Source organism: Zeus faber (assembly GCF_960531495.2).
Source record: "Zeus faber genome assembly, chromosome: 2".
NCBI classification, from domain to species: Eukaryota; Metazoa; Chordata; class Actinopteri; order Zeiformes; family Zeidae; genus Zeus; species Zeus faber.
The window spans coordinates 4,010,301-4,037,637 of record NC_137189.1 but is presented as its reverse complement, the minus strand read 5'-3'; the positions used below and the strand labels follow the sequence as shown (position 1 = coordinate 4,037,637).

General features: G+C 43.7%; 2 protein-coding genes across 3 annotated transcripts in view; one reads left to right on the top strand and one right to left on the bottom strand.

The window, feature by feature from the left end:
* Nucleotides 1-14,255, bottom strand: part of cdc42bpab (CDC42 binding protein kinase alpha (DMPK-like) b) — a 113,380-nt gene extending 99,125 nt beyond the window's left edge. For both annotated transcript variants that reach the window (XM_079996627.1, XM_079996628.1), the window contains exon 1: nucleotides 13,343-14,255. In XM_079996627.1, coding sequence (XP_079852753.1) covers nucleotides 13,343-13,520 — 178 coding nt within the window. In that variant the 5' untranslated portion in view covers nucleotides 13,521-14,255. The remainder of the gene's footprint in view (nucleotides 1-13,342) is intronic.
* Nucleotides 14,256-22,949: 8,694 nt separating this feature from the next.
* On the top strand, nucleotides 22,950-24,967 carry lft1 (lefty1; the record flags this gene model as incomplete). The annotated part of the gene is made up of 4 exons (XM_079996749.1): nucleotides 22,950-23,214; nucleotides 23,435-23,681; nucleotides 23,803-24,045; nucleotides 24,643-24,967. 4 exons carry the CDS (start codon nucleotides 22,950-22,952, stop codon nucleotides 24,965-24,967), a joined length of 1,080 nt encoding a protein of 359 aa, XP_079852875.1.
* Nucleotides 24,968-27,337: the final 2,370 nt, after the last annotated feature.

Sequence of the window (27,337 nt, the reverse complement as noted above, 5' to 3'; positions counted from 1 at the left end):
TAGAGTTCCAGGCTGATCTTTTTTGTTAGTTTTCTATTCTGTGTGTGTGTGGGTGGGGTGTGGAGCTAAAAAAAAAAAAAAATAATAATAATAATAATAATAATAGTCAGGGATGAGGCTCGTTTATGCATTGTCAGGATACGGTTGGTTGGCCAGACTGCACAGTGCACATCTCACTTTCACCAACACACGGGGTACAGTACAATGCCTTGTACGTGCCCTGACATGCATTCACACAAGCACCAATACAACAGACCTGCGATAACAGCGTAGAAACACACAAAAATCAGACGTGAAACACTAGGGATGCACGGCTGTGACTTCTGAGTCCTAAACACTCAATACTTTTAAATCCAGGCAAATCAAATCATGAAATCATTTCATGTTTGTTGGCACCATGCTCCGGAGGGTTATCTCCCAATTAGGAGCCTTTCTGTGTGGAGTTTGCATGTTCTCCCCGCGCTCACATGGGGTTTCCTCCATCTAACATCAGTAAGGACCCCCACCAAAAACATGCACAGATCATCGTCTGACCAGCGATGGACATATGGAACCAGGTCCCCGGGCGCGTTGTCGAACACTGCTCCTGGCTGCCCACCGAGGAAGAAAAAGCCAGGATGGGTCAAATGCAGAGGCCACCATCCAACAGCTAGACACTACTCTACAGCTAGAGAAGTGTATAAAGCTTCAAAATTTGCATTACTCCAGTACCGCAATCTCAAAAGAAACATTTAACTACATCGTCAAAAACAAAATCGCAGATGGTATCTGGTCTCATATTGATATTAGAACTATATATATTGGCGACTCTGATAAAGATTTTTATCAAATAAATGCAAAACACCAGTATGGATACCAGCGCCATTATCACCCTCGACCCCCTTGTCCATCCCTCCCTCTCTACACGTACCAACCATTCACTGTCACCAGGCAAAGCAGGGATCCAGAAGTCAGTCAGTAAGTGGGGGCAGGGGCAAAGGCAGGCAGAGGAGATAGAGGAGACAGCAAATAGAGGTGGGAGAGAGACCGAGAGAGAATGTCTATCGAGATGGGTGAACCAAATGCAACAATGCAAGCTATGCAGAATAGCTCTGAGCAATGTGAGGTTAGCAGGGGTGTGTGTGTCTCTCCCTTATTAGACGGTCCGATACCTATCTACATACATGTGCTACAATACGATTAAGGGACGATACATTTTAATATGGAACGATTCAGTGCAATTCGATGCAATCTGATACAATTTGTTTAATGAAGACATTCATTTTCCACTATAAATTGAAATAAGCAAATTCTATAACTTCTATATCTTAAATATCTGAAGATTCCTGTTTTGTATTTTTGGCAATTTGCATACATACAAATTATATATTATATATATAATTATCGATATATATCTGACATTTGAATTGTATTTATTTTTTATCCAATTTCATAATTTTTATTCTCCTTTTCCCCGGACTGCTATGCTTATTTATTATAAAGATTTTTTGTGCTTATGATCTGTACTGAAGTGCACCAAAGCTCCCCATAAGAAATTCCTAGTATATGCAAATGTTACAGAATGCACAGGGATAATATTTCAATGGGGAATTATAAACAAGGGGAATCATAAATATATATTTTATATGTGTGAATCGTCCACTCCCGCACACGGACCCGCCCTAGACGGCTACCTATCTTGCCCGTAGTAAGAGCCGAGCCCCCCCACCGAATAGTCAAATATTCGCATTGAACAGGCAAATTCGATTGGACTGACAAAATTTGAGTCGGCTCCAGCCCTATTAGCCATTGAAGAAGATCACAGATAGAGAGAATACCAGATAGACAGAGAGAACATGAGGCAGACACAAGGGTGCGAGAGTTGGACAGAAAGACTGCATTGGAGGACAAAGAGCTGAGCCCGTCCTCATTCAAACAGCTGCTGTTCTGCCCAACGTCGCACCTCGACTCCAAATTCCACAGGCAGCTCAGCTATGAAGGGCTGGGGCCTGAGTCAGCGCTTTCACGTACGCGCACACACACACACACACACTATGGTATGCTGGGAAGGACAGAAAGCAACGCCCAGGTTTTTAGTCCAGCTATTTTAAAGACGGGTGATTGGATGATGCATGCTTTGATTGACACCGAGATGACAGACACGACAATCTACGATTCATGCTATTTTCAGTGGGGGGGGGGGGGGGGGGGGTGAAAAACTGTTGATTCCTCTATTCAGACAGGGATCAAAAGCTGCTGACAGTATGGAGCCAAAAACATTGAAGTCAAAAAAATATGAGCTTCCGGGTATTTTGATTCAGTTAGTCCAGCCTGGAGAGCCTGGAGCAAAAGGAAGTGAGAAGAAATGAATTCTTTGGCATCTCCCTGTACTACCAGGGCTTTTGTGCCAAACTCACTCTCTCTCTCTCTCTCTCTCTCTCTCTCTCTCTGCCTCTCCCTCTGTCAGAGAAACATCCAGTTACAAGGAAGAAAGGCAGGATGAAGAGGCAGATGAAGATGAGGAAGAGGAAACACAGGAGAGGAGATCACATGCTTCAGTATTTTATTTTATTTTTTTTACTTCCTAACTGACAGTTTTGAACCCCTGAACCGGCAAGGCTCCTGGAGGCCCTGGTTTTAAAGTTACAGGGAGGTTCCTTACATCATTATACACCGACCAGCCACAACATTAAAGGGGCAACAGACAACTTTTGCCCCGCTGTTGCAAAGACAACCGGATCACTTTACGACTGCTCAGAGCACTCCTTGTGAATGATCGACACCACTCTGGAAATAAGAGAGAAGAAAGAAGCATGTTTGATTTTATTTATTTTGGTTGCGCAATCATAGACATATGTACATAGACGCCATATTAACTGCTTTGGCTCGTTGCTTTGATACGTTGATGTGGCCACCATATTGGAACGGGCAAGACTGGCATCTAAACAATTACAAGTAAATGGGGGAGCTGCGGTTTTTCTTGCTAAAAAGCACTAAGGTTTACATTTTTCAGCCGATTTCAATAAGTCCTGGAGTAGATTTCTCCACCGTCGGACATTTCCTCTAATGGTTGTGCATTGGTTGACACACTTCCTGTGATGCACTGCCATAACTCGCTCATTTTCCCAGGAGTTCATACCCGGTGGCAGTCCGTATGCATAGTAATAGAGGCTTATAGGGAACCAATCTAAACATTGATGGTGTCATTATTCTACAGCCAATACAATGTTCAATCAACATTGACTTCCTAATGATAAATAAAAGCATAAAAGTTGTCTATTGTTTCTTCAAAACCACTGACAGATGAATTGAATAACATTGATCATCTCATTACAATGGCACCTGTCAAGGGGTGGGATATATTAAGCAGCCAGTGAACAGTCAGTTATTAAAGTTAATGTATTGGAGATGGAAAAATGAGCAAGCATAAGGATCTGAGCGACTTTGACAAGGGCCAAATTGTGATGGCTAGACAACTGCGTCAGAGCATCTCCAAAACGGCAGGTCTTGTGGAGTATGCAGTGGTTAGTAACTACTAAAAGTGGTCCAAGGAAGGACAACCGGTGAACCGGCGACAGGGTCATGGGTGCCCAAGGCTCATTGATGCGCATGGGGAGCGAAGAGCTACTGTAGCACAAATTGCTAAAAAAGTTAATGCTGGTTACGATAGAAAGGTGTCAAAACACAGTGCATCGCAGCTTGCTGCGTATGGGGCTGCATACCCACAGATCAGACAGAATGACCATCCTGACCCCTGTCCAGCGCCGGAGGCACCTAGAATGTGAGCGTCAGAACTGGACCATGGAGCAATGAAAGAAGGTGGCCTGGTCTGATGAGTCACATTTTCTTTTACATCATGGGGATGGCTGGGTGCGTGTGTGTCGTTTACCTAGAGAAGAGATGGCTCCAGGATGCACTATGAGAAGAAGGCAAGCCGGTGGAGACAGTGTGATGCTCTGGGCAATGTCCTGCTGGGAAACCTCGGGTCCTGGCATTCATGTAGATGTTACTTTGACACGTACCAACTTCCTAAACATTGTTGCAGATCAAGTACATCCCTTCATGGCAACGGTATTCCCTGATGACAGTAGCCTCTTTCAGCAGGATAATATACCCTGCCACACTGCTAAAGCTGTCCAGGAATGGTTTGAGGAACATGATTAAGAGTTCCGGTTGTTGACTTGGCCTCCACATTCACCATATATGAATGCAATCAAACATCTGTGGGATGTGCTGGAAGAAGGAAAGAACAGGACCTGCTGCAAACGTCTTGGTGCCAGATACCACAGGACACCTTCAGAGGTCTTGTGGAGTCCCTGCCTTGACGGGCCAGAGCTGTTTTGGCTGGACGAAGGAGACCTACACAATATTAGGTAGGTGGTTTTAATGTTGTGGCTTATCGGTGTATTTCCATGTACCATACTGATGGTAGACATGTATTACACACAGCTTTACATTTCATATAGCTTAGCTATAGCTTATACTATGATAATGGAATAAAACTAATAAAAAAAACAATTGTTAATCACAATGATCTACTAGAACTTCATGAACACCCTAGTTTTTGTTCATGCTGTTATGTGGTGGTTTCCAGAATCCAGTCTGGAAAAAGGTTTCCTGAATGAACTGGGCATGGAGTGACAGAGCCGACATTTGTCTCTGCCGTCGTTTGTGTTTTGGCCCTTGTTTCTTGGCACTTCCATCCTGCTCACAAGGAGTATTGTGGATGTGACCCCCCCCCAGCACAAAACCCCACATCAGTTAACGACGGGAAGGGACGAAAGTATGTGAGCCAGTGTCTTCGCCAAATTGGCAGAGAATCCGTTTGAGGGGGTGTTCTCATGCAGCTTGCATAAATTCACCCTTTCACAACATGTGAAATCATTTGAAACAACACAGTTGCTCCATCCGTGGATTGTGTTAGTGAGTGTGTGTGTTTGTTAATGTGTTTATCATTGGTCTAGACGGTGAAGTTGGCGGAAAATGGAAGACTTGCTAATTGCTCCTCTGGGCTGAAGAGCCATTAGAGCAAGAGAAGTATATCATTCCTCTTTCAGTATGTATAATATGAACTCACTCAATTCTCTGTTGCACTCTATCACCTATACAGTTTTTACACCAAAATTACCGCGTATACCTGTGTTTTTTTTTTTGTTTTTTTTTTAACATGGGTAAACCAGCTAAAAATAGGCAATTGACGCCTTTCCCATTGCCAGTAGACGAGTATGCCTTTTTTTTCCCCCTGGTGGACGGCCGTTCAACGTCACAAAGACGCTGGAAAAGGGGCGTGTTTTTGTTCTAGTGTGCTTTTCATTGAAAGGGATCGGTTTAATCTGGGTTTCCACGTGGTCGCAATAAGAAAATGCACCATCATCAGTGAACTCATCTGCATTCTATTTTAATTGCTCTGTAAACAGTCTTAAAGTGACGGGCAGAGGAAGAGGAGAGAGGTCATCTCAATAAGAACTCTCAAAAAGGGGGTTCCCAAAAAGGACAGAGAAAGAGAAGAAAGAAACAGTGACAAGAGAGGTGACTGAAAAGAGATGGAGTGTAAAGAAATCAGAAATGGTGGGGGGGCACACAGCAGAGATGAAAGGAGAGAAAAAGAAAAGGATTTCTCTAGGGAAGGAGACAAGAAGAAGAGCTGAATAGGAGATAGGTGGAGGAGGAGAGGCAAGGCCACTTGCAGTCAGATCCCCACAGTTCTAGATGACTTGCTAATAACCACAGTGGAGTCCTCTGGGAGAGCTAGAGAGGGGGGGGGGGGGGGGGGCTCTCCTGACACTTCCTGATGACACGTCACAATTAGCCGGCTTTTCTGTGACCATTAAACCCCCAGACGGCTTGACTAAGTGTTTTTTTTATTGGCCACCTAAGGAAACGGTATATGAAATAGTCCAGACTTTAGAAATACTGAGCAGAACCCCCGGTGCATTTTTCTCCTCCATTATGGATTTGGAATGGGAGTAGGCAGGAGGAGGTTGGAATCAATCAAAATGATGAAGTGGAAAAAAAGGTTTAGGGGTTAGGGTTAGACAGACAATGGTACTTTTTAAAGCAAATAAGTCCTACTGAATGAATGACGAATGAATCACATGTTTAGTATGTTATATTTATGTTTGTAATCAAATGAACTTTTAATCTTTATACTACCTGTGGAACAACGACACCCATCCGTTGTATAAATATCACGCGTCAATGTACTTAGAATGAAGATGTGATGTATTTCAACAATAGAAAGTGGAAATAATTTACAATGTTATTGTTAACATAAGGAACAGACCAGAAAAAATTAACAATCCAAAGTGCTCATCAAGCACTTTGTAAAATACATTTTAGAGTAGTGTTAGTGAATTAAGTTTAAGTATAATAATTTTTTAAAGGAAATTCACTTGCGGCACCACACTGTAATTCAAGTGACAGGGCTTTCTGGTGTGGAGCAGCAGTTACAGACAGGGGAAGAACAGGGTAAGTACATGGGCCCCCCTCTGCTATGTGGCTGTTTGTATACCCACTCTGCACAAAGGAAAAATATGTGTGCGAGTGTGAGACAGAAAGAGTGAATGATTATTTTTGTGTGTACATGACTAAAAGCGTTCTTTGAGTCATGTGCGCGTGCAAAACCAATGAATCAACATTGCACACCAGGAAGTAAGCAGGCGCACATGTGGCCTTGCATCTCCCCGACAACACGAGAAAAAATCCCCAAGCTGCCCAGCGCACAACATTGCGACACAATACAACACCGTATATCCGACCAGCTTCCTGGCATGACATCATGCAGCCGCTGGGCAGCGAGCAGCTTGGTGACTTCCCTGCACTTCCTTCCTGTTGCCCCGCCCACACAACTACCAGACAGGAAACGCAGAATGACCATACTGGCAACAAGGCCATCCTGATGTGGACAGAGCCATATAAGGGTATGGAATCAGATCAGATGCTTGGGATCTGCCAAAAGAGTCAACTAGTTAAATAGTGTCTGCTTTACATAAGAATTCACACTTGAAAATGTTTTCCATTCCAATTTATCAATATATATCTATCTATGCTTGCAAAAAAGTGTTTCTGTCTCATGGTCCATACAGCAGACTGCATTTTCTTTTCTTTTTTTTTACAGTTAATGGTTTTGTAGAGTCTAAATGCACTGCTTCTGCTTGTTTTTTTTATGGTTAGGATTTTAAATGTTGGTATTAAATAATCAGTTATTTCTGCAGTATTTTTACTTATATGTTTAGCCTTTTTCTAGTTATCAACTTGTTGATTTGTCGTTCAGAGGAACCTCCAGATATTCCACCAATAATACTTTGGCATCACCAAAGTAAATCACCATATATTAATGCTTAGAAGGCAGATTTACATGACCCATTCATCTGTACTATCCCGTTATTTTGTCATTCAAATGACAACTGCTATTTAAAGTTTGGACTTTTGCTAAATAACAATAATATATGAAAGCTGAGGAAGAATAGCGATTAAAGGTGTGCATAATACACCCCAGCAAGTAGGGACTCAAGTCTGTCCACCAAGAGATGGTCTTGTGAGGTTAAATCAGATGTCAGAAGACACGGTATGCATGTATGACAGAATGTTATACTTTTGGTGTGTAAAACTAATGTGTGAAAGTCTGCCCAAATGTAATGTATGTGAGTTTAGTGTGTCTGTTGTGTGTCTGTTGCATGCCTGTGTGTGTGTGTGTGTGTGTGTGTGTGTGTGTGTGTGTGTGTGTGTGTGTGTGTGTGTGTGTGTGTGTGTGTGTGTGTGTGTGTGTGTGTGTGTGTGTGTATATGGAGGCTGAGTAGTGTGAGGCATGTGGCCAATATAAGCCTGGAAGGGTGGAGCAGCTGAACAGCTGGTCTCTGCAGGCTCACATTCAGACCTTCCTGAGAAAAAGGTCAGCCTCCCTCATCCGTTTGCCAATTGTGTTGCTGGCATGACTGCCCATGTTCATTCAGTCAGTCTGGGGAGGATTTTCCAAAACAGAGATGGAGTGGAGGGGGGCAAAAAAAAAAATGCAGGAAAATTTGTGTTTTGTTGTATTTTTACCTTCCAGGTGGAGAAGGGAGGTGCACTAAAATCTTAATTTGTATATACCAGTTTTCTAGCAACCTCACCACTTAGTCCTAAAAAAGAAAAAAAAGAATCCCTCAATACAGAGAAGGAATGCGAGGAAAATTCCTCATCAGGCCTCAATGTTTACGCCTCACCAAAGAAATAGCCCATTCAAAGGCTATTTTACAAGCAGTATTAGTGGACGATTTATGTCATGAATACTATGAGTGTTATTTCATTACTTCAGCACCTATTGGCTACAATCACAGGCCAAGACTGTGAGTAGTGCAGAACACAAGAAACTTAATTTACCTTCTCCGCCCTCCTACATCTACAAAATGAATTAAAAAGCATCTACAGGAAGCACTGCATCCTATATGTTCCATTGTGAGCCGATGAGGGAAGATGACATCAGTGCTCTGGTCAAAACTGAGGAGATTATTCACAAGCATACATCCACGTACCTGGGGTTTGCCTCAAGTGGTAAACGCTGACTATCCTATATAAGAGAAAGGTACCGTGACGCTTTTGACAAAGAAGGAAATTAGAAGTCTGTCTACTGAGGAAGGCATGAGGCAAATTAAATATATACGTCCTCTCTCCAATGTCTGCATGTAGGTTTGTGATATTCATGTGTGAAGCCTTATACAAAGAGTACTGTTTAACAGCTCTGAGCAGGTTATACTGAGATATGTCTAATGTCAAACACCAGCTATAGTAAAACATGGACAGCACAATGTTATGGGATTTCAGAAAGACTACTTTGACAACTAGACTAATCACTCACTTCCCACAAAATCTAGTTTAAATATAGCTGCAGGCAGCAATACACGGGGTCCAGGGTTGTCCGTCCCTCGTTAAATTGTGACTGCAGAACTTAATTTGTTGCGGCCTGGTCTCAGCCACTGTGCGTAGGGTTGCCACTTACAATGTGGAAAAATAAGGGACACCTTGCCAGCAGGCCTATGCCCAGGGGACACAAATCAAGTGGGGTGTCGGGTCCTTCATGCACTGCTTTAGCTTTTTAAGCTAAAATTTCAAAGTCCTTCCTGCTGCTCTCAACATGAATGTAAAGGAAATAAAGAGTCAATAAGAGTAAAGGGCAGTTGCATTAATTATATTAAGGATTAAAATATCAGATCATAGACATTGGCAAAATATTCGGTCAAAATAAACTATTTGGTATAATTGGAAGAAGCAAGAACTCATAATCAGGGAAATAGCAACTGACTTGGTGGACCACAGAGACCACTGTGGTGGATGACTGAACAATAAATATAAATCCTGACAGTGATGTTATTGGGTTCTTATTTTGTAGAACTGGTGTGTGTCAGTTGTTCTCAGAAGCAGATATATTTATGATGTTTTATGATGGGGTTTGTTTAATCCAATTGTCTTCTGGTAATACTTTAACTTAATATTTTCAAACATAATAAAAGGCTAATAGTAATAAAATATAATGCCTGTCACTGTAACTTTATATGGTTAAGAGTTTGTATCTTATATTCCTTTAGTTCAAGTCCAATCGCATCTACATATGTGTGGAGTTATTTTGGTGAGGTTTGGATTGTTGACTCACGCATGTTGACGGAGTACACAGATCACATCAGATCAGTATGTGCGCAAGAATTTCTCCATTGCCATATACATCTGTGCGTGGGGCCATCTTGGTGAGGTTGCAATTCTTGATCAGACTTCTGCCACAATACTGAACCAATCTGGATGAAACTTGAACGACGCCATGTTGAAACCGTCCCGAATAATCATTTTCATTTTGTCTGTGTCATTTTGTGTGTCGTCAGATCCAAGACATCCATAAAGTTTTGATGTCAGTTACATCTTGGTGAAGTCACGATTGTTGACCAATCCCTAGACTGCAATGGTATCACGTGACCTGTGCGCGCCATCATTTTGCGCAAGCCCGCACGTTGTGGAGATGATAAAGATTGAGATTTTTTACTAAGTTGTTCCACAATAGTTAACCAATCTGGATAATACTTGGACAGCAGCATGTCAGAACTGCCCCGAATACACATTTTGTTAATCTTGTCTGCGAGTGCGTCAGATCCATGAGATCAATACACCACTAACTTTTTCATTAAAATAAAACAACATGGCTACCGCACCTTCGGGGCATGACCCCAAATAATCCATTACCAGTTTAGACATAATCTGAACTCCCAATCTCCATCCTCAATGTGCCACTTAGCTTACGTTTCAAAAGGAATACCAGGTTGTTACAAGGAAAACAGGATCAATAAAGGGCTTAAAAAAGGTGAGCATGTTACAGTTCTATGTTACAAGTGCGGAACCGAAATACAGTGTGCCGTCCCCGATTCCATTTCCCCCGTGGCAGCGGGTCACACAAGGGTCTCCGTTTCAGCTGAAACGAGGTCACCAAACAAGAAGAAAAGCAAACCCAATACAAATGTTTGTCTTTCTCTCTGGCTCAAATACACCCTCAGAAAGAAGAGAAAGAGGAAAAACACTGTATTTGTTACCTCTACATCACATAAAACTATATTGGCCTCACAGCAGAGGGTAAAATGTGTCTTTCTTCAGATGGTGTGTGCTGGTAAGAACGGGGCCCATTGCCTTTCATCCGACGGATGGAGAGTCTACTCGGGTGGAGACAATGTTTTTCAAAATGTGTGAAGTTTCTTGGGTGAAGGCCGCTCAGAGCCCCTGCAGCCTCCTTCAACCTGGCGGCTGAGAGCAACTGTAAAAGGGAGCTTACTCAAAACGAGCCGTAAGGGTCTTAAGTTTCACAAGACCGATCCAGAATGTTCACTGCATGTAGGATTAGGTCGCGTTTTGAGCTTTACCTTATGATCCAATCTGTACTTTGAGGGTGCAATCGGTCACATGCATTTTGCCTTTGATGTTATAAATAGGGCCACAATGTTTTTGCATCACATCTTAGGCAAACATTTACTTGGTAACAGTCCAAATAAGACAAAAGGTGTTGAATGGTAGGTGGGTCTCCTTATGTTTGGTAGGCTCCAAACCAGAAGGTTGGGAGCCCACAAACTACCACAAAGTGGCAGCGCTTTAAGCCAACTTCCAATGCAAAAAAATACATGAATATGATGAAAGTGGTGACAAATAAAATAAAAATAAGATAGATAAGAGCTGACCTGTCAAATGTGTGAATGGCCATCTAGGTGGCGCTTAAATCAGACCTTATCTGTCATTATACTAAAAAAAAATGATAATAACAGACTACTGTGAAGGATATGAATACGCTCCACAGCAGTCTTTTAATAGTTTGGGAATATCCTTTTTACTGGCCACGTCACATGATATCAAGCAGTGACACTGCATCACTACCTTCCTGTGCGTCTCTTCACACATGCCACTGGTCACATCCTACACCCTCCATATTGTTTCACGGTATTCCAGCTGTAAAACAATGAACACTGACCCATTTCAGTACATTTGTAGTAATTATGAATGCTTGCAGAAAGGGCAAAAGTGCACAACAAGCAAGGGGAATACATCCTTATGGGGACACTGTGTACATCTCATGTGGCTCAGTGTCTCTTGTGTCAACACAGGGAAATGTCAGCATGAATTCAATGCTTGGCATCTCTCCTGGAGGCCAGGGCACACCACCAACTCTAGAGAAAGCTGGAGGGGGCAGCTTTGCCGACAGAGCGAGGGCTTGGGATTTGCACATTGGCCAAAAAACAAGTGTTCCAGGTGAACATGTGTAAATAAATAATTTAGAGTAATAATAGCTTCTGGCCTAGTAGGAACCAAGCCCACCTCGCAGCAGAAAGCAACCAAACCTGCCTTCATCTTTTGTCAACAAAAAACAGTTCTTAGAAATCACTGTTATAGATGAAGTTAGATTGGTTTTTGTAGTTGGTTGAACCAGGTAGTTGGTTGAATGCCAAACATTGAGTCTGGCAGAAAAATCTGGAAAACTAAAACTATTTTTCCACCACTTTATTAAAGGCTACTCTACTCTATTAAAGTCTGTCTACTCTAACATGGTCCAAATGTATTCCAAAATGTTAGGTCCCTCGAAGCTGTGTTACATGAAAAAATTTCAGAAAAGCACATGTTTATCTATCATTATGACCCATTACATCAATGTGCATTCAGTTTCTCCCTATTTGCCAATCCACGTCTCAACAACACGCTGTTCTTTTGCCTGAAGCTGTTGCCTTTGTGTCATGGTTTAGGAAGACAACCAGAACAGGCAGGCATGCTCCAGCAACAAGCTAGGCCTCTCCAGATAAAAGGTGAGTTGTTCACATTCCACATTCATGCACCAACCAAACCCCTGATGTCACTCACACTCACTTAAACATCTCTCCTGAACGAATGAACACCCCCCCCCCTGCTGTGGTAGAAAATAAGAAATTTCATGTGATTCGTTACTGTACTTAGGTACTATTTTCAAATATCTGTCCTTAAATATATTAGTTTCAGAGACTTTTAACTTTTACTCCACTATATTTCAAAGCACATTTCTAACAATTAGTATAAAAAAAAAAAAAAACAGGACTTCTCTTACATTTATATCAGGACACTGGATATGACAAGCACCGCTACTTTCAATAGTTCAGTGTATTTGTACTTGAATTTAAATGAAAGGTCTGACTACTTCATTTATATTTATACGCAGTCATCAATGCATCCTTACTGCCAATTTGCCCGTCATAGTCTTTGTTGTAATTTATCTTTATCTGGTGTATAGAGCACATATATATATATATATATATATATATATATATATATATATATATATATATATATATATATATATATATATATATATATATATATATATATATATATATATATATATATATATAATTATTATTGGGGTTTTTTTTTAAGAGTGTTAAACATTGCAAAACATTATATTGATGCTACTAGTCTTCCTGCACTACAATGAACCAACTGTTGCCAAGACAAATTCCTTACATGAAAATGTACTTGGTCAAATAAACAGATTGTCGAATCTGATTCTTCCATCACTGGCATCTGATTGTTCTGCTTTTTTGCTGAACAATCGAAAAAATAGAGGTCATGCAAACATCTAAGCTTGCATTAGGAAGAAATAAAGTCTTGGAAGTTGAATAGTCTATATGGAAAAAAAATGAATCTAAAAGAAAGAGTGTAAAGTCGGGGAGAAACTGGTGAAGTAGAGCAGCCTGTGGAAGGGAGGGAGAGGCCAAGGCAGCCACACTACTACTATAAAAGGAATGTGATGTGGAAGGGAGGGCTACTGCACCACCAAAAAAAAAGGTAAAACGAAATGTTAAAAATAAATAAATTAAAAAGGAGAAGCAGATCTTACCCCAATCTAGGAACTCCAGGATGTTCTTCTCCCTCCGCAGGGGAGAGTTGTTGCACTCATCGTACAGGCAGATGAGGACGTCCAGTAGGGTCTCCACGCTCAGGCACTGGCCGCTGGACTGGGCCGGCCCGTCCAGGAGCAGCTTCTCCAGCTTCTTCAAACGCACTTCTCCGGACATGGTCTCGGCTGGGGTTGACGAGTGATTATGGGGGGAAGGGAGAAAAATGGGGATTCACTGTTCCCCGGGAGCGGTGGTGCACAAGTTGTCCTGCTTTAAGGGGATTTGTATAATTATAAAAATAAAAAAGAACTTTCGTTGAGGTCAATACCTAGTTAAATACGGGTCTATTTATGACCTCTGTGGGGTGAATGTTTCCTCATTTTCCCTAATCTCAAATTTCTGCTCCCAGGAACAGCCCTGAACCCCCAGACCCTGCCCCGGCCTCAGGTCCGACCAAAGCCCTGTCTGTTGGTTCTGTCCCCTCCGGTTGAGTCCTCTTCCACCCAAAAAAAAAAGAAAAGAGAGGGGGGGAATCTTCACACAGAACGGTCAGTGCATTTCACCACATCCCACTGGTTGGTAGTATTTGTGATTCTCCATTCCTGCCACGGCAAACAAAATGCAGCGACACCCAGCAGCCAGCCAGATCTGCGGTGCCGCACAGCCCGGCCGCCCCTCCTCTATTCCGGCAAGGAAGACTAGGGCTTAGCAGGATGCTAGGCTAGCTAGCTAGCTGGCTAGCTAGCAAGTAAGCAAGCAAGCAAGCAAGCTAGCCGTACGCTGCTCCTCTCCGGTCATGACGACAAACACCCCGTTTTGAAACAAAAGTTCACAGTATATTTTTTTAGCTCCGCTTGGACGTTAATGTTGGTCCGTCGCCCCGGTCCCCTGGTTCCTTTTGACGGGCGCGGATGTTGAGAATAAAGCTGCGGGCTTCACGGGACGAGGACTGGATTCTCCCCCTTCCCTCTCCTCGTCTCCTCTGCCGGTCGTTTTCCCGTAGTGATGCCAGACGCGTGGGCGACCCGTTCCCTTCGAACGAGTGTTTTAAATGACTCGGGGGCTTGCTCCCGCTAAAGTGCGAATCGTCGACAAATGAAATTAATCACCGAGGACTAAATTAAAGTCCTGTGAAAAGCAAGACCAAGGGGTTTGGGGTTATTCATTTAGGATGCGACTAATTTACAACTTTCAAATTCGAGCAAATGAAATCGTTTTGCCAGGAGTCACTTACTTTTGTGATCCACACTTTGTATTTCTCTGCCAAAATGTACATTTTGACAGGATAAGGTGAAGAGGTGAGGACTCCATTCACAACACCGACTCTCGTCCGTCGTTCCTCCCTCGCTCACTGTGCAACAAACCGACCGATCCAAACGCACGAAGAGTCGGAAAAGCCGAACGACTCTTTTTTGTTTGTTGTTGTTGTCATTGTTGCACGAACGGTTCGTGGAGGGCGGCTCTAAAAAAAAGAGTCGAGCCGCCCCCCGCTGTTTCCCTGCCGTCCCGCACCATCGGACTCCACCGGGGGCCCCCCCCGCTCCCAGAGAGCCTCGGGCGGGGAGAGAGAGACGCGGAGACGCGGCGCCGGAGAAGACGCCGCCAGGTCGGATCAGCGTTTTGACACCGCGCGTTTGTCTGGGAACCGTCGCAGTGCATTGTGGGGGAGTCGCCGGGCATTGTGGTTTTTTTTATTTTCCCTTTTCGTCGTTAATGTTGTTTGTTTTAACGGAAAACACATCAATACATACATACATTTTGTTGTGTATGTTTGCTTGTTTTTATTTATCTTTCGCTTGTTGTATATATTCCCTTCTGAATTATATTTGATATTTTTCAATGTTTATGTAAATGTTTTCAGATTTTACTGACTGCACCGTCTGGGAAAAACGCACGTGACCCCAAAAACCCAAAAGGAACCGTTGTAACGCACGTTGCGGGTTACGTCACAGGGGGGCGGCGGCGGGTTACCAATGACCTTCCGTGCGTCGCGCTGCTCGTCTCCCCCTCGTGTAGCGTCTCTGGACGCTGCTGCAGGGCAGGCAAAATCCCAGATCATCGTCATGGCGCCCGTCACACCGTGACGCCACGGCCTCCGCCGGGGGGAGGCGGTGATGGGTGGTGGACGGTGGTTGTCAATATTGTGAATGGAAAATGCCTGATGCGGAATGAACATGCGCGCACACACGCACACACACACACACACATATAACATAAAACATATATTTTGCATTTTTTTTTTTTGCTTATATTTTTCCTTTCTGTATATACATATTTTTCTGTTTTGTTGTTAGTTTTTTACTTTTCTTCCAATTTTGTTTTGCATAGCCATTGAGGTTTTCCCCTTATTTAATTTCTCCATTAAATTGCATGGGAGGGTATAATTCTGCTGCTGCTGCTGCTCTTCTGGCTGGAATTAATTCATTAGTATTAGCACATACTAATACATACCGTGATTAGTACAATTTTGATGTTGCAACACAAGGGCACCTTTCCATTATTTGTGTGTTTAAAGTATATTAAAGAACTTGGGTGCAGGACAGTAGTTGAAAAACACTTACAGATGTATGCTATTTGCATGATATTGTTTTAGACCAGCGCACAGAACATGCACATTGTGTTGTTATACACAAATAAATGCAAATCGTTATATTATTATTATTATTATACTACCTAAAATCCAATATCCTGTGGTCCTTTGATGTACAGGCAACAAATATAGGCCTGTGATTCATTGCTGTAGCCTTTAACAAAGATTTGTTTTCAGTGAGTCAAAGTGATTGTAAATGACTAAATATGTGGATCTGTGATCTGATGAAAGACAGGACATGAAACCTACAGGCCACAACCTGAAGACATGACATGAAACCTGCAGGCCACAACCTGAAGACATGACATGAAACCTGCAGGCCACAACCTGAAGACATGACATGAAACCTGCAGGCCACAACCTGAAAACATGACATGAAACCTGCAGGCCACAACCTGAAGAAATGACATGAAACCTGCAGGCCACAACCTGAAGACATGACATGAAACCTGCAGGCCACAACCTGAAGACATGACATGAAACCTGCAGGCCACAACCTGAAGACATGACATGAAACCTGCAAGCCACAACCTGAAAACATGACATGAAACCTACAGGCCACAAGCTGAAGAAATGACATGAAACCTGCAGGCCACAACCTGAAAACATGACATGAAACCTGCAAGCCACAACCTGAAGACATGACATGAAACCTGCAGGCCACAACCTGAAAACATGACATGAAACCTGCAAGCCACAACCTGAAAACATGACATGAAACCTACAGGCCACAAGCTGAAGAAATGACATGAAACCTGCAGGCCACAACCTGAAAAAATGACATGAAACCTGCAAGCCACAACCTGAAGACATGACATGAAACCTGCAGGCCACAACCTGAAAACATGACATGAAACCTGCAAGCCACAACCTGAAAACATGACATGAAACCTACAGGCCACAAGCTGAAAACATGACATGAAACCTGCAAGCCACAAGCTGAAGAAATGACATGAAACCTGCAGGCCACAACCTGAAAACCTGACATGAAACCTGCAAGCCACAACCTGAAAACATGACATGAAACCTACAGGCCACAACCTGAAAACATGACATGAAACCTGCAAGCCACAACCTGAAAACATGACATGAAACCTACAGGACACAAGCTGAAGAAATGAAATGAAACCTGCAGGCCAAAAGCTGAAACCAAAACATGAAACCTGCAGGCCACAAGCTGAAAACATGACATGGAACCTGTATGAAACCTGCAGGCCACAAGCTGAAAACATGACATGAAACCTGCATGAAAGCTACAGGCCACAACCTGAAGACATGCCGTGAAACCCTCATGAAACCTGCAGGCCACAACCTGAAGACATGACATGAAACCCTCATGAAACCTGCAGGCCACAACCTGAAAACATGACATGAAACCTGCAGGCCACAAGCTGAAAACATGACATGAAACCTGCAGGCCACAAGCTGAAAACATGACATGGAACCTGTATGAAACCTGCAGGCCACAAGCTGAAAACATGACATGAAACCTGCATGAAAGCTACAGGCCACAACCTGAAGACATGCCGTGAAACCCTCATGAAACCTGCAGGCCACAACCTGAAGACATGCCGTGAAACCCTCATGAAACCTGTAGGCCACAACCTGAAGACATGCCGTGAAACCCTCATGAAACCTGCAGGCCACAACCTGAAAACATGACATGAAACCTGCATGAAACCTGCAGGCCACAACCTGAAGACATGACATGAAACCCTCATGAAACCTGCAGGCCACAACCTGAAGACATGACATGAAACCCTCATGAAACCTGCAGGCCACAACCTGAAGACATGACGTGAAACCCTCATGAAACCTGCAGGCCACAACCTGAAGACATGACATGAAACCCTCATGAAACCTGCAGGCCACAACCTGAAGACATGACATGAAACCTGCATGAAACCTGCAGGCCACAACCTGAAGACATGACATGAAACCCTCATGAAACCTGCAGGCCACAACCTGAAGACATGACATGAAACCCTCATGAAACCTGCAGGCCACAACCTGAAGACATGACATGAAACCCTCATGAAACCTGCAGGCCACAACCTGAAAACATGACATGAAACCTGCATGAAACCTGCAGGCCACAACCTGAAGACATGACATGAAACCTGCATGAAACCTGCAGGCCACAACCTGAAGACATGACATGAAACCCTCATGAAACCTGCAGGCCACAACCTGAAGACATGACATGAAACCCTCATGAAACCTGCAGGCCACAACCTGAAGACATGACATGAAACCCTCATGAAACCTGCAGGCCACAACATGAAAACATGACATGAAACCTGCAGGCCACAACATGGAAACATGACATGAAACCTGCAGGCCACAACATGGAAACATGACATGAAACCTGCAGGCCACAAGCTGAAGACATGGAAGGTTCAAAGGTCAAGTGTGTCTCTGTTAGAGGGGTGTCACCATCACGTGAGGAGTGTTCAAATCGTGCTCTTTGGAAGCTGTTCTGTTACCAAGACAGATTGCTGTATGCAAATGTGATGCTCCTACAAACAACACAGGCCCTGTTGAAAGACATGACATGAAACCTGCAGGCCAGACCCTGAAAACATGACATGAAACCTGCAGGCCAGACCCTGAAAACATGACATGAAACCTGCAGGCCACACCCTGAAAACATGACATGAAACCTGCAGGCCAGACCCTGAAAACATGACATGAAACCTGCAGGCCAGACCCTGAAAACATGACATGAAACCTGCAGGCCAGACCCTGAAAACATGACATGAAACCTGCAGGCCACACCCTGAAGACATGAAAGGTTCAAAGATCAAGAGTGTCAGGCCATCACGTGAGGAGTGATCAGATCGTGCTGTTTGATGGAGCTTATCTGCCTCAAAGTGGATTTATGACCCCGCATTGACCCACGTTATTTATTTAGTTCATCAGTTCCTTTTGTTTTGTATTTATTTGAGAAAATGGGGATATGTTCACAAAAATACCAATAGTTAAACTCGATTGTTTATATTATACTTTTCTGTGAGAGTGAAAACATGATGTAAGGCAGCCCAAAATAACATAAATAAAAGCTTCATTTCTGTTCTAATGCAATTGTCTATTCTCTCCCATTTAGCGGCGTATTTATAAACCACCTCATCTCGTGCTGCTGCAATGGCGCCATCTAGTGGCTAACATTTCTATTAGCAATTTGTTTTTCGTTCACACTTCATTGGTGTTTTATTTTTTTTTGTTTGTTTGTTTTTTGTTTGTTTATTGGCAAGCATGTAATAAAGCAACACTTTTTTTTAAGTTACTATAAAATTAATTCAGATTAATTTGTATTGTAATGTATATTATTACTATTAATGCCAAATTCTTGCATGAGTATATTATATGTTATTTATTATATGTATTCTATATTTATGTTATATAAATGTTATAATAAATAACATTAATATTATTTGTTTTATTATGTATTTTTATTTTTACGTATGTAGGCCTGATACAGACAATATCTTTACATATATTTTGCTTTTTGAAGTCATGTTCTTAAACTCAGGTAAACCCGGAAGTGTTTCACCAATTACTGGAGGTGCTCAGCAGACCCATTGATATATTTGATCTCAGTCGCATCTCATCTGTCTGCAAAATGTCTGATCCAATTTCCCTAAACATCTACACCGGGTCTGGGATTGCAAACAGTGTGTTGGTGTTGATTCACTGATCATTAATTGTGTGAAATGCAATCAGACTGTCCTGTGCTGCAGACCTGGAGCTGGTGTGGAGGCGACTGAGCAATAATTGTATTGTGCTTGCACATGTCTAGCACTTGTAAATGGTGAATGGCTGCAGATCCAGATGTGCAGAGCCTCCTCCTGAGGTCTGCAGCTGTATGTACTCGTGCTGCACCATTTAGGTGCAAAAGAGAGCGCTCCAATTCTCAAATATTTGATATTTAGCTAAAGGGAGATTCAGCATAATCAGGAAGCTGGTGACAATGCACCCATGTAAATAATTCAGAATTTGCCCATACCACCAACCAACCAACACAATATCAATATTGACATTAGATCATTGAGCAGCTCCACCTTGGGAGCAGGTCAACATCAGTTTAGAGGAATGTGCAAAGCACATGCAAATCTGAAGCCAGCTCATTACACTCAAGACAGTTATTTTACCATTTTATTGTCTCTGGTGCATTTTAAAACCTTGTACAGGGATTTAAAATAAACCATCAATGACAGATTTTTATGGGGTTTTTTTTGCAAGGGGATTTGATGTTCCACAAATGGGAAGGGAATGACCTATAAATTGGACTCCTTTTGAATGCAAATGTGTGGATGTTAATTAACATCGGTGTTGTTGATTGCAGTAGCTTGTTGGTGTTTGATTGAAAATAAATGGCACCTAGAAGCACCAGATACACCTTTGAACTGGAAAACTTGTCTTTGATTGGTATGAGGAGGAAGACAAGACTGAGAAATATCACACAATGGGCATCCTAATTTACTGAATTAGGGGTTGTAATGTGAAAGAGGACTTCCCATGTGTATTTTCAGATATTTTCAGACTGAAGGGAAGGTATTTAGGGAGGCCCTTGGCTGGACTGGAGGATGGCTTTGCCCCAAATTTACATGCTTTATTATTATTGTGTTTATGTGCTTCTAGGAGCCATCACAAGGTAGTTTAGTATTATACACACACACAAGTTTTAATAGAAAAACAGTATGCATGGGTCTAGTATTTTTAGGGTTTTAATGTTAACCAAAAACATCTATAATTTCATAATAACATTTTAAATAAGTGTATGAACATTTTAGAACACACACACACACACACACACACACACACACACACACACAAGTAGGCCTCATTATGTGATGCAAGGTGTTATACATATATGATAATCATGGTATTCAAAATATAACATACAAGTTGAAATGTTGGTGTTTCTAGTGAGATTACGATATCACGAGACATCTCTCTAAATGATCTAGCACCTGCTTGAAATAAAATAAAAACCCTAAATGGTTCTATAAGTCTAGGTTGCTTAGTGATGCATTATGTGCTGCGCAGTGTGTACTTAGCCGCGGCATTTTGTTCAGATCCCGACCCTCAAATGCATGGGCTGCGACCCACCGGGCCAGGCGGCAGCACAACACCCTCGGTCTAGCCGTGGAGGGCTTCCTTCTGGTGGTCATCTGTCATTTGCTCTTCCTGTGTCCCGCTCCAGTCTGTCTGACATCTCTAAGCAAACACACCCCAATACACAACCCGGGGAGCGAGAGGACCCTCTTCTAACGTTTGTGTGACAAAAAAGGCAAGGCAAATCCTCGCAATGGAATCAGATAATCACCAACCTGTGAAGAGCCTGCCCCAATCCACATCCACCATGACCCCCCCCAACACACTCCTGCTGCCCTGACCCCCCCACCACCCCCTCCAGCCCCCTTCAGCTCCATCTCCCTGGATTAACTGTCTGTTTGGCTAATAATTTTAATCTGCTGGAGGGGGGACTACAATGGGCTGACCAGGCTTGGAATAAACATTGGATCCATGTAGTCACCCCTAAATCCCCACCTCCCGCCCTCGCAAGCTATCACATACCACCCCCCTCCATCCTCCTCCCCTCCTCCTCCTCCTCCTCCTCCCCGTCCCCACTTTTCGCACTTGTGCCAACATAAGATTCATAAAAGCTCTAATCTTTGTACAAGCCGTTCTATATTGGTCCCCTGACCTGCCAGACACGCGTAGGGTCTGGGACAGAAATAGGAGAGCTGTGTCACGGGCCCTTGCCAGACGGACTGCCCCGACCTGACGGTGTCCAGTGGAATTTACACACACCAGAGTGCGGTGTCTGTGTATGTGTGTGTGTGTGTGTGCGTGTCTGCGTGCGTGTGTGTGTGTGTGTGTGTGTGTGTGTGTGTGTGTGTGCGTGCGTGTGTGTGTGCTGTCGAAGAAGGGGACACTTCAGGTTCACAGGGTCAGAACGCATCTGTCTGGGCGACATCTGTAGGAGCGAGGAACACGTGAGCAACAAAACAGGGAAGAGAGTTTTAATAAACTAGCGTGACGCAATACAAGCACGAATTACATTCAGTGCAGGGTTAGGTGACCACATAACCAGGCTTCCATCATAAATTAATTAATTTGAAATAATTTTAAAAAGACACAAATTTGTCTTTCAGATCATTTTAAAATTGTGATTACAGTGCTTTATAGAAGTTTCATTAAGAAATTTGAACTTCATTCCAATTTTCCGAGAGTAAGCAGGTCTGCATGCATCAGACAGTTAGATCTAATACATTGTAAAACCTTTTAACAACTCATTTTTAACAAACTTTAAGACTCTCATTGAATATGTATTGTGTAGACATGAAGATGTAGATATAAAGGTGAGAACTATATATATTTGGAACAGGGCAGAGTTTGGTATTTGGTAGAAATAGGGCAGGATGAATGTTATGGTTAACATAAATATATGGATAAATCATAACAATGTCTACATTTTAAGATTATAAGACCTCGTAAATAAGAATCTAAGACTATTTAATGACTTTCAAGGCCTTATATTTGGAATAAAAATTTTTAACACTTTTCAAGAGTTGCTATGACCATGTAACACATCAGCATTAACAATAATCAACAAACATGGTGAGGTGGAAACTGGGTCATGTAACTCCACAGCTTGATTCAGAATCACCAAGAAACAGCTTTTTTTTTACCCTTCTCTTTTTTGGGTTGGAACTGTGGAGTGGAGGAAAATTTGAAGGGCCATCCTTTATCTCGGTCTAATTGTCGCTGTTTGAAGTGTGGCTACTAAGATATCCTGTCCAGGACCAGCACCCAGGACCAGGCCTTTATTGTCGCACCTTTGTTCTGATAACGGCCCCCCCACCCCCATCGAACGTGTGAAGGACTGGGAGTGTCGCGGGCATATAAGGGCCCGTGGGTGTCACCCGCCAGCACAGTGTCTCACCCTCCGTGGACCGTACCTCCGCGTCGGACGACCAATCCACCACCACCACCACCTCCTATCCGCCATGGACTCCCTCCGCGCCTGTGTGCTCTGCGCCGCGCTGCTCGCCGTCTCCCGGGCCTTCGCGCACCGCGACCTGAGGGACGCGCTGCTGCAGAACCTGGGCTTGGACGAGATCCCGCAGATGCACAAGAGGGATTTGGAGAACCTGGTAGTCCCGGCGCACATCCGGAGCAAATACGTGTCCATGGTGAAGCTGCACCACAGCAGGAAGCGCAGGTCCCTGCCAAGTCTGGCGGGCATTCTGAGGGGCATCCCCGGCAACGCAGGTAAAAAAATATATATATATATTTAGGAAAATACATCTTGCAACTGCTATATTTGTTATATGTTATACTTCCGACTCTAGTCTTTCTTAAAGTTGAACTATTCCCATGCGTAACCGATGCGTAAAAGCCCGTTTGGCACTAAACGACCGGTTGCGGATCAGTACTTTTTTGGGGGTTCCCGTGATTGACCCCTCGCTGTGTGTGTGCGTGCGCATCGCAGATATTTCCGGGGAGTACGTGTACTCCGACACCACCCGGCAGCGGGTGGTGTTCGACATGGAGGCTCGGATCCCGGACAACAGCGAGGTGACCATGGCGGAGATGAAGCTCTACAAGCGGGCCCCGCACTACAAGCGCCCCGCGGCTGAAAGGAAGAGCCACCGGCCGGTGAGCAACGCCCGGGTCAGCGTCTACTGGGTGGAGGTGCTGCCAGGCGGCTCCAACAGGACTTCGCTGGTGGACTCCAGGTAAGACGGTGTCCCCGAACACCTACCGGATAATTCGATTTCCCGTGCCCCCCCCCCCCCCTCCCTCGGTCCCCTAATTGGTTAATTAATGGTCTCTCCACCCGCGGTGTCCCCTCCCCAGGTTGGTGCCGATCCACGAGTCGGGCTGGCAGAGCTTTGATGTGACCCAGGCGGTGCACTATTGGTCCAAGACGCAGCAGAAGACCCCCATGCACCTGGAGGTGTGGATCGAGGGCGAGAGACCTGGCAGCTACGCGGCAGAGATGGCCAGGAGTGTCCGCTTTACCACCCCGGAGCAGACGGACTCCAACACCTTGGGGAAGCCGGAGCTGGTGCTCTACACACTGAGCCTCGAGGATTACGGGTAAGGGCGCTTTGATATACGGGCTGTTGCGTCTGTGTGACAATCAAGTGTCCCCTGGTTCCTGCATTTGCATTAATTATCCGCATGGCGGCAACTTTTTTGATGTCTTAAAAATGTGTGTGTGTGTGTGTGTGTGTGTATATATATATAAATAAACAGAGCTGATAGGAGTACAATATTACAGAAAAATCAGATTTTACAAACCTTAATTCGCGGTTTTTTTTGTTAGTGGAATTCAAAAATAAGTTTGGTTTATTTTTTTCTTTGATATTTATGGTTATGTATGAGAAGCACACATCGAAACAATGGGGAATAATAATAACAACTATAATAATAACACCAGCAACAACAATAACAATAATAATAATAATAATAATAATAATAATAATAATAAAAGTAGTAGTAAAATAAATAAACTATAACCATCCCAAAATGTTTTTTTTTTATTTTTGGTTTTGCAAACGTTAAACTGACAATAAGAATAATAAGAATAAGAATAAATAAACAATAACCCCCCAAAAATCAGTCATATTTTCAACAACAACAACAACAACAACAACAACCACCTCACGCGCCTCCTTCTCCCCACTTCCGTAGCTCGCGGGGCGACTGCGCGGCCAATCAGAACCGGGACACGTGCTGCCGGGAGCAGCACTACGTCAACTTCCGCGCGCTCACCTGGACGCAGTACTGGGTGCTCGAGCCGGCGGGCTACCAGGCGCACCGCTGCGCCGGCGGCTGCAGGCAGCCCCGCCGCGGCCCGGCCTACGGGGAGCGGCGCTGCACGGTGGCGGAGAGCGCCCCGCTGCCCGTCATGTACCTGGTGAAGAAGGGCGACCACACCGACATCGAGGTGGCCGAGTTCCCCAACATGGTGGTGGAGCGCTGCGCCTGCACCATGGACCACGTGTCCGTCGTGTGACGGGGCGGGGCGGCGCCGACGCCGGAGTACTTTCTATTTAAAAAGCGACACACCCAAACCCGGACCCGGACCCACAAGCACTTGGCACTTTGTCGTGTATTTTGTACAGATTAGTTTTGATACTCCTCCTCCTTCGGACATGTTGTATAGTTGTGTTGAACACCGAGTGGATTCTGACTCTGCAGTCTGGATCGCAGATGACTTTTTATTTTGGATTTGTATATAGTATGAATGTTTGACATAGTTTATGTTTGCAAAATAAAAATTAAAAAATTGTTTCATTTACATCCCGGCTCCGCCCTCCCTCCCTCCCTCATTGAACAGACCCAGCCGCCTGGTCCCGGTTGAAATTTAAAGTGAAAATCCATGACATTTTCGGGTGTGGCGCCCTGTCATTATCCCGAAACGCCGATAGTCGGAAAAATGTCCCCTTGGACACGGACGACGCCCCAACCCTCAACCGTCTCTCACGGTTGAGCGTCTCTCAATTGGATATTGGGTGGCGTTACACTGCGAGTTAAATAAGGAACAGCAAGGTTTTCAAACAGGTTTAGCCTCATCTTCGCTCTCAGAAAAGTCACTTTCTTCTCTGCAAAGTTGGCATTCCTCTGATTGATCCACTTTTTACAACGTATTCTTGGGTCACTTAAGCGTTGGGGATATTTTTTGTTATTTCTTTGCCATACTGACAGATTTTTTTAGTCTGATCTAATACGCTACGTTCTTGCAAATGCCCAGTTGGTGCATTGATGCCGGGAAATGGAAGCAGCACATAGAGAACGCAATACATTGAGGTCCCGGATAAGTATGGGATTTTTGACAAAATAATTGTATTAATTATTATAATAAGAAGAGGAAGAAATTCATATTTAGTTTAAATTCACACATAAACAGGTGGCCTTTTCCCCACCTTCTGTGCTGTGGGGGTGATAGTAAATTCTAACACACACATACAGTGAGAGCACATTTGCCTAATGACTCGTCACTGGTGACTTGTTGCGTCGGCAACGGTTTGCAAACACTTGTAAGTACCTCCCCCCCAGTGAGTGGGCATATTTACAGTGGGATGAGCCCACGCGGCCACACGGGGAGAAACATGCCATCAATCTGTTGGAAACTAGAACAGTTCCTCTGTTTACATCGGGCTTAACGTGGTGGACCGGGCCGGCCATCAATAATCGGAGCCAACATGTCAGGCCCTGTTTGCCGTCTGTGCTGGGGGGCCCCTGTCTTTCACTAATACGTCGGAGAAGGTAAACACGCTCCCTAAAGCCTGGTCGAGCCGGCTGTCTGGCGGGAAAGTGGATTCTCACCGCGGAGCAGGAAGTCTGCAAATCAAAGGCAGCGACAGGATGGAAGTCCTCAGGGGAACAGAGCGAGGCGTGGTTCACCTTTGGGCTCCAAAGCGGCTCGATTCTGTCGAATAATGTCAGGAATCAGCTAAAAACGTGGTGTTTGTTCACTGATTCCTTGCTTTGATTGGACAGGATCAAGCTGCCTTACAGTCAGGTCATGGATGTTAACTCATATCAAAACATTCTCAAATAAAGTATAATGAAAGCTGTTGGGGCTGTTGGTTTACACACACCTGGTATTTAATCTGCAACATAAAGCAATAAAAATATAGTCTGGTATTTGTTGTGATCATCATAGATTATACTGCAAACACAAGCTCAGATGCAGTAACTACAACATTTATGTATCCAGTACACGACACACTGAGAAGGCGGAAAACCTTGGAAAGATATTGAATATTGACAGTTCATCACACACGGGTCGTTTGGTAAAACTAATACTTTCAGTATCACAATACAGCATCACCTGAAATCAGTTCATAAAACATTCATGCATGGCTGAAAAAGTGGATGACTCATATACACGTTTATTAAATATCAACAGGGGTTGTTAGAAAAAGGAAAAAAACAAACAAAAAGACTACACAACACAGCTAAAAAGAAAAACAAAAAAACCCTTTTCGTAAACTATCCGGGTTGTACCCGATGACATCCATGCCCACATCCCACCGGAAAACAAGGCGCGGCCGTTATTGCAGGGCCACGCGATCATCCAAAGGGATTCAGCTGGCACTAAAAAGTTTTTTTTTGTGAATTAGATGTGCTTGAGGCGCCGGTCTCCGAGGCAGCGCTGATCGTGAGCATGCTGTGACATTGTGTAGCCCTTTTGTTTGCTGGTGAAAATGAGAGCCACCCAAATTCCTTACCAAAACCATTTACCTTAAAAGCAATTAAGAGCCCATGCGCCAAGGTAGTTTCTAAAAACCCTGTTGATAAAAAATAAAAACTAGTAGAAAACCATAGCAAAGCATGCAACACAAGTTCTATTTTATAGTCCTACACTTTATTTTTTCTT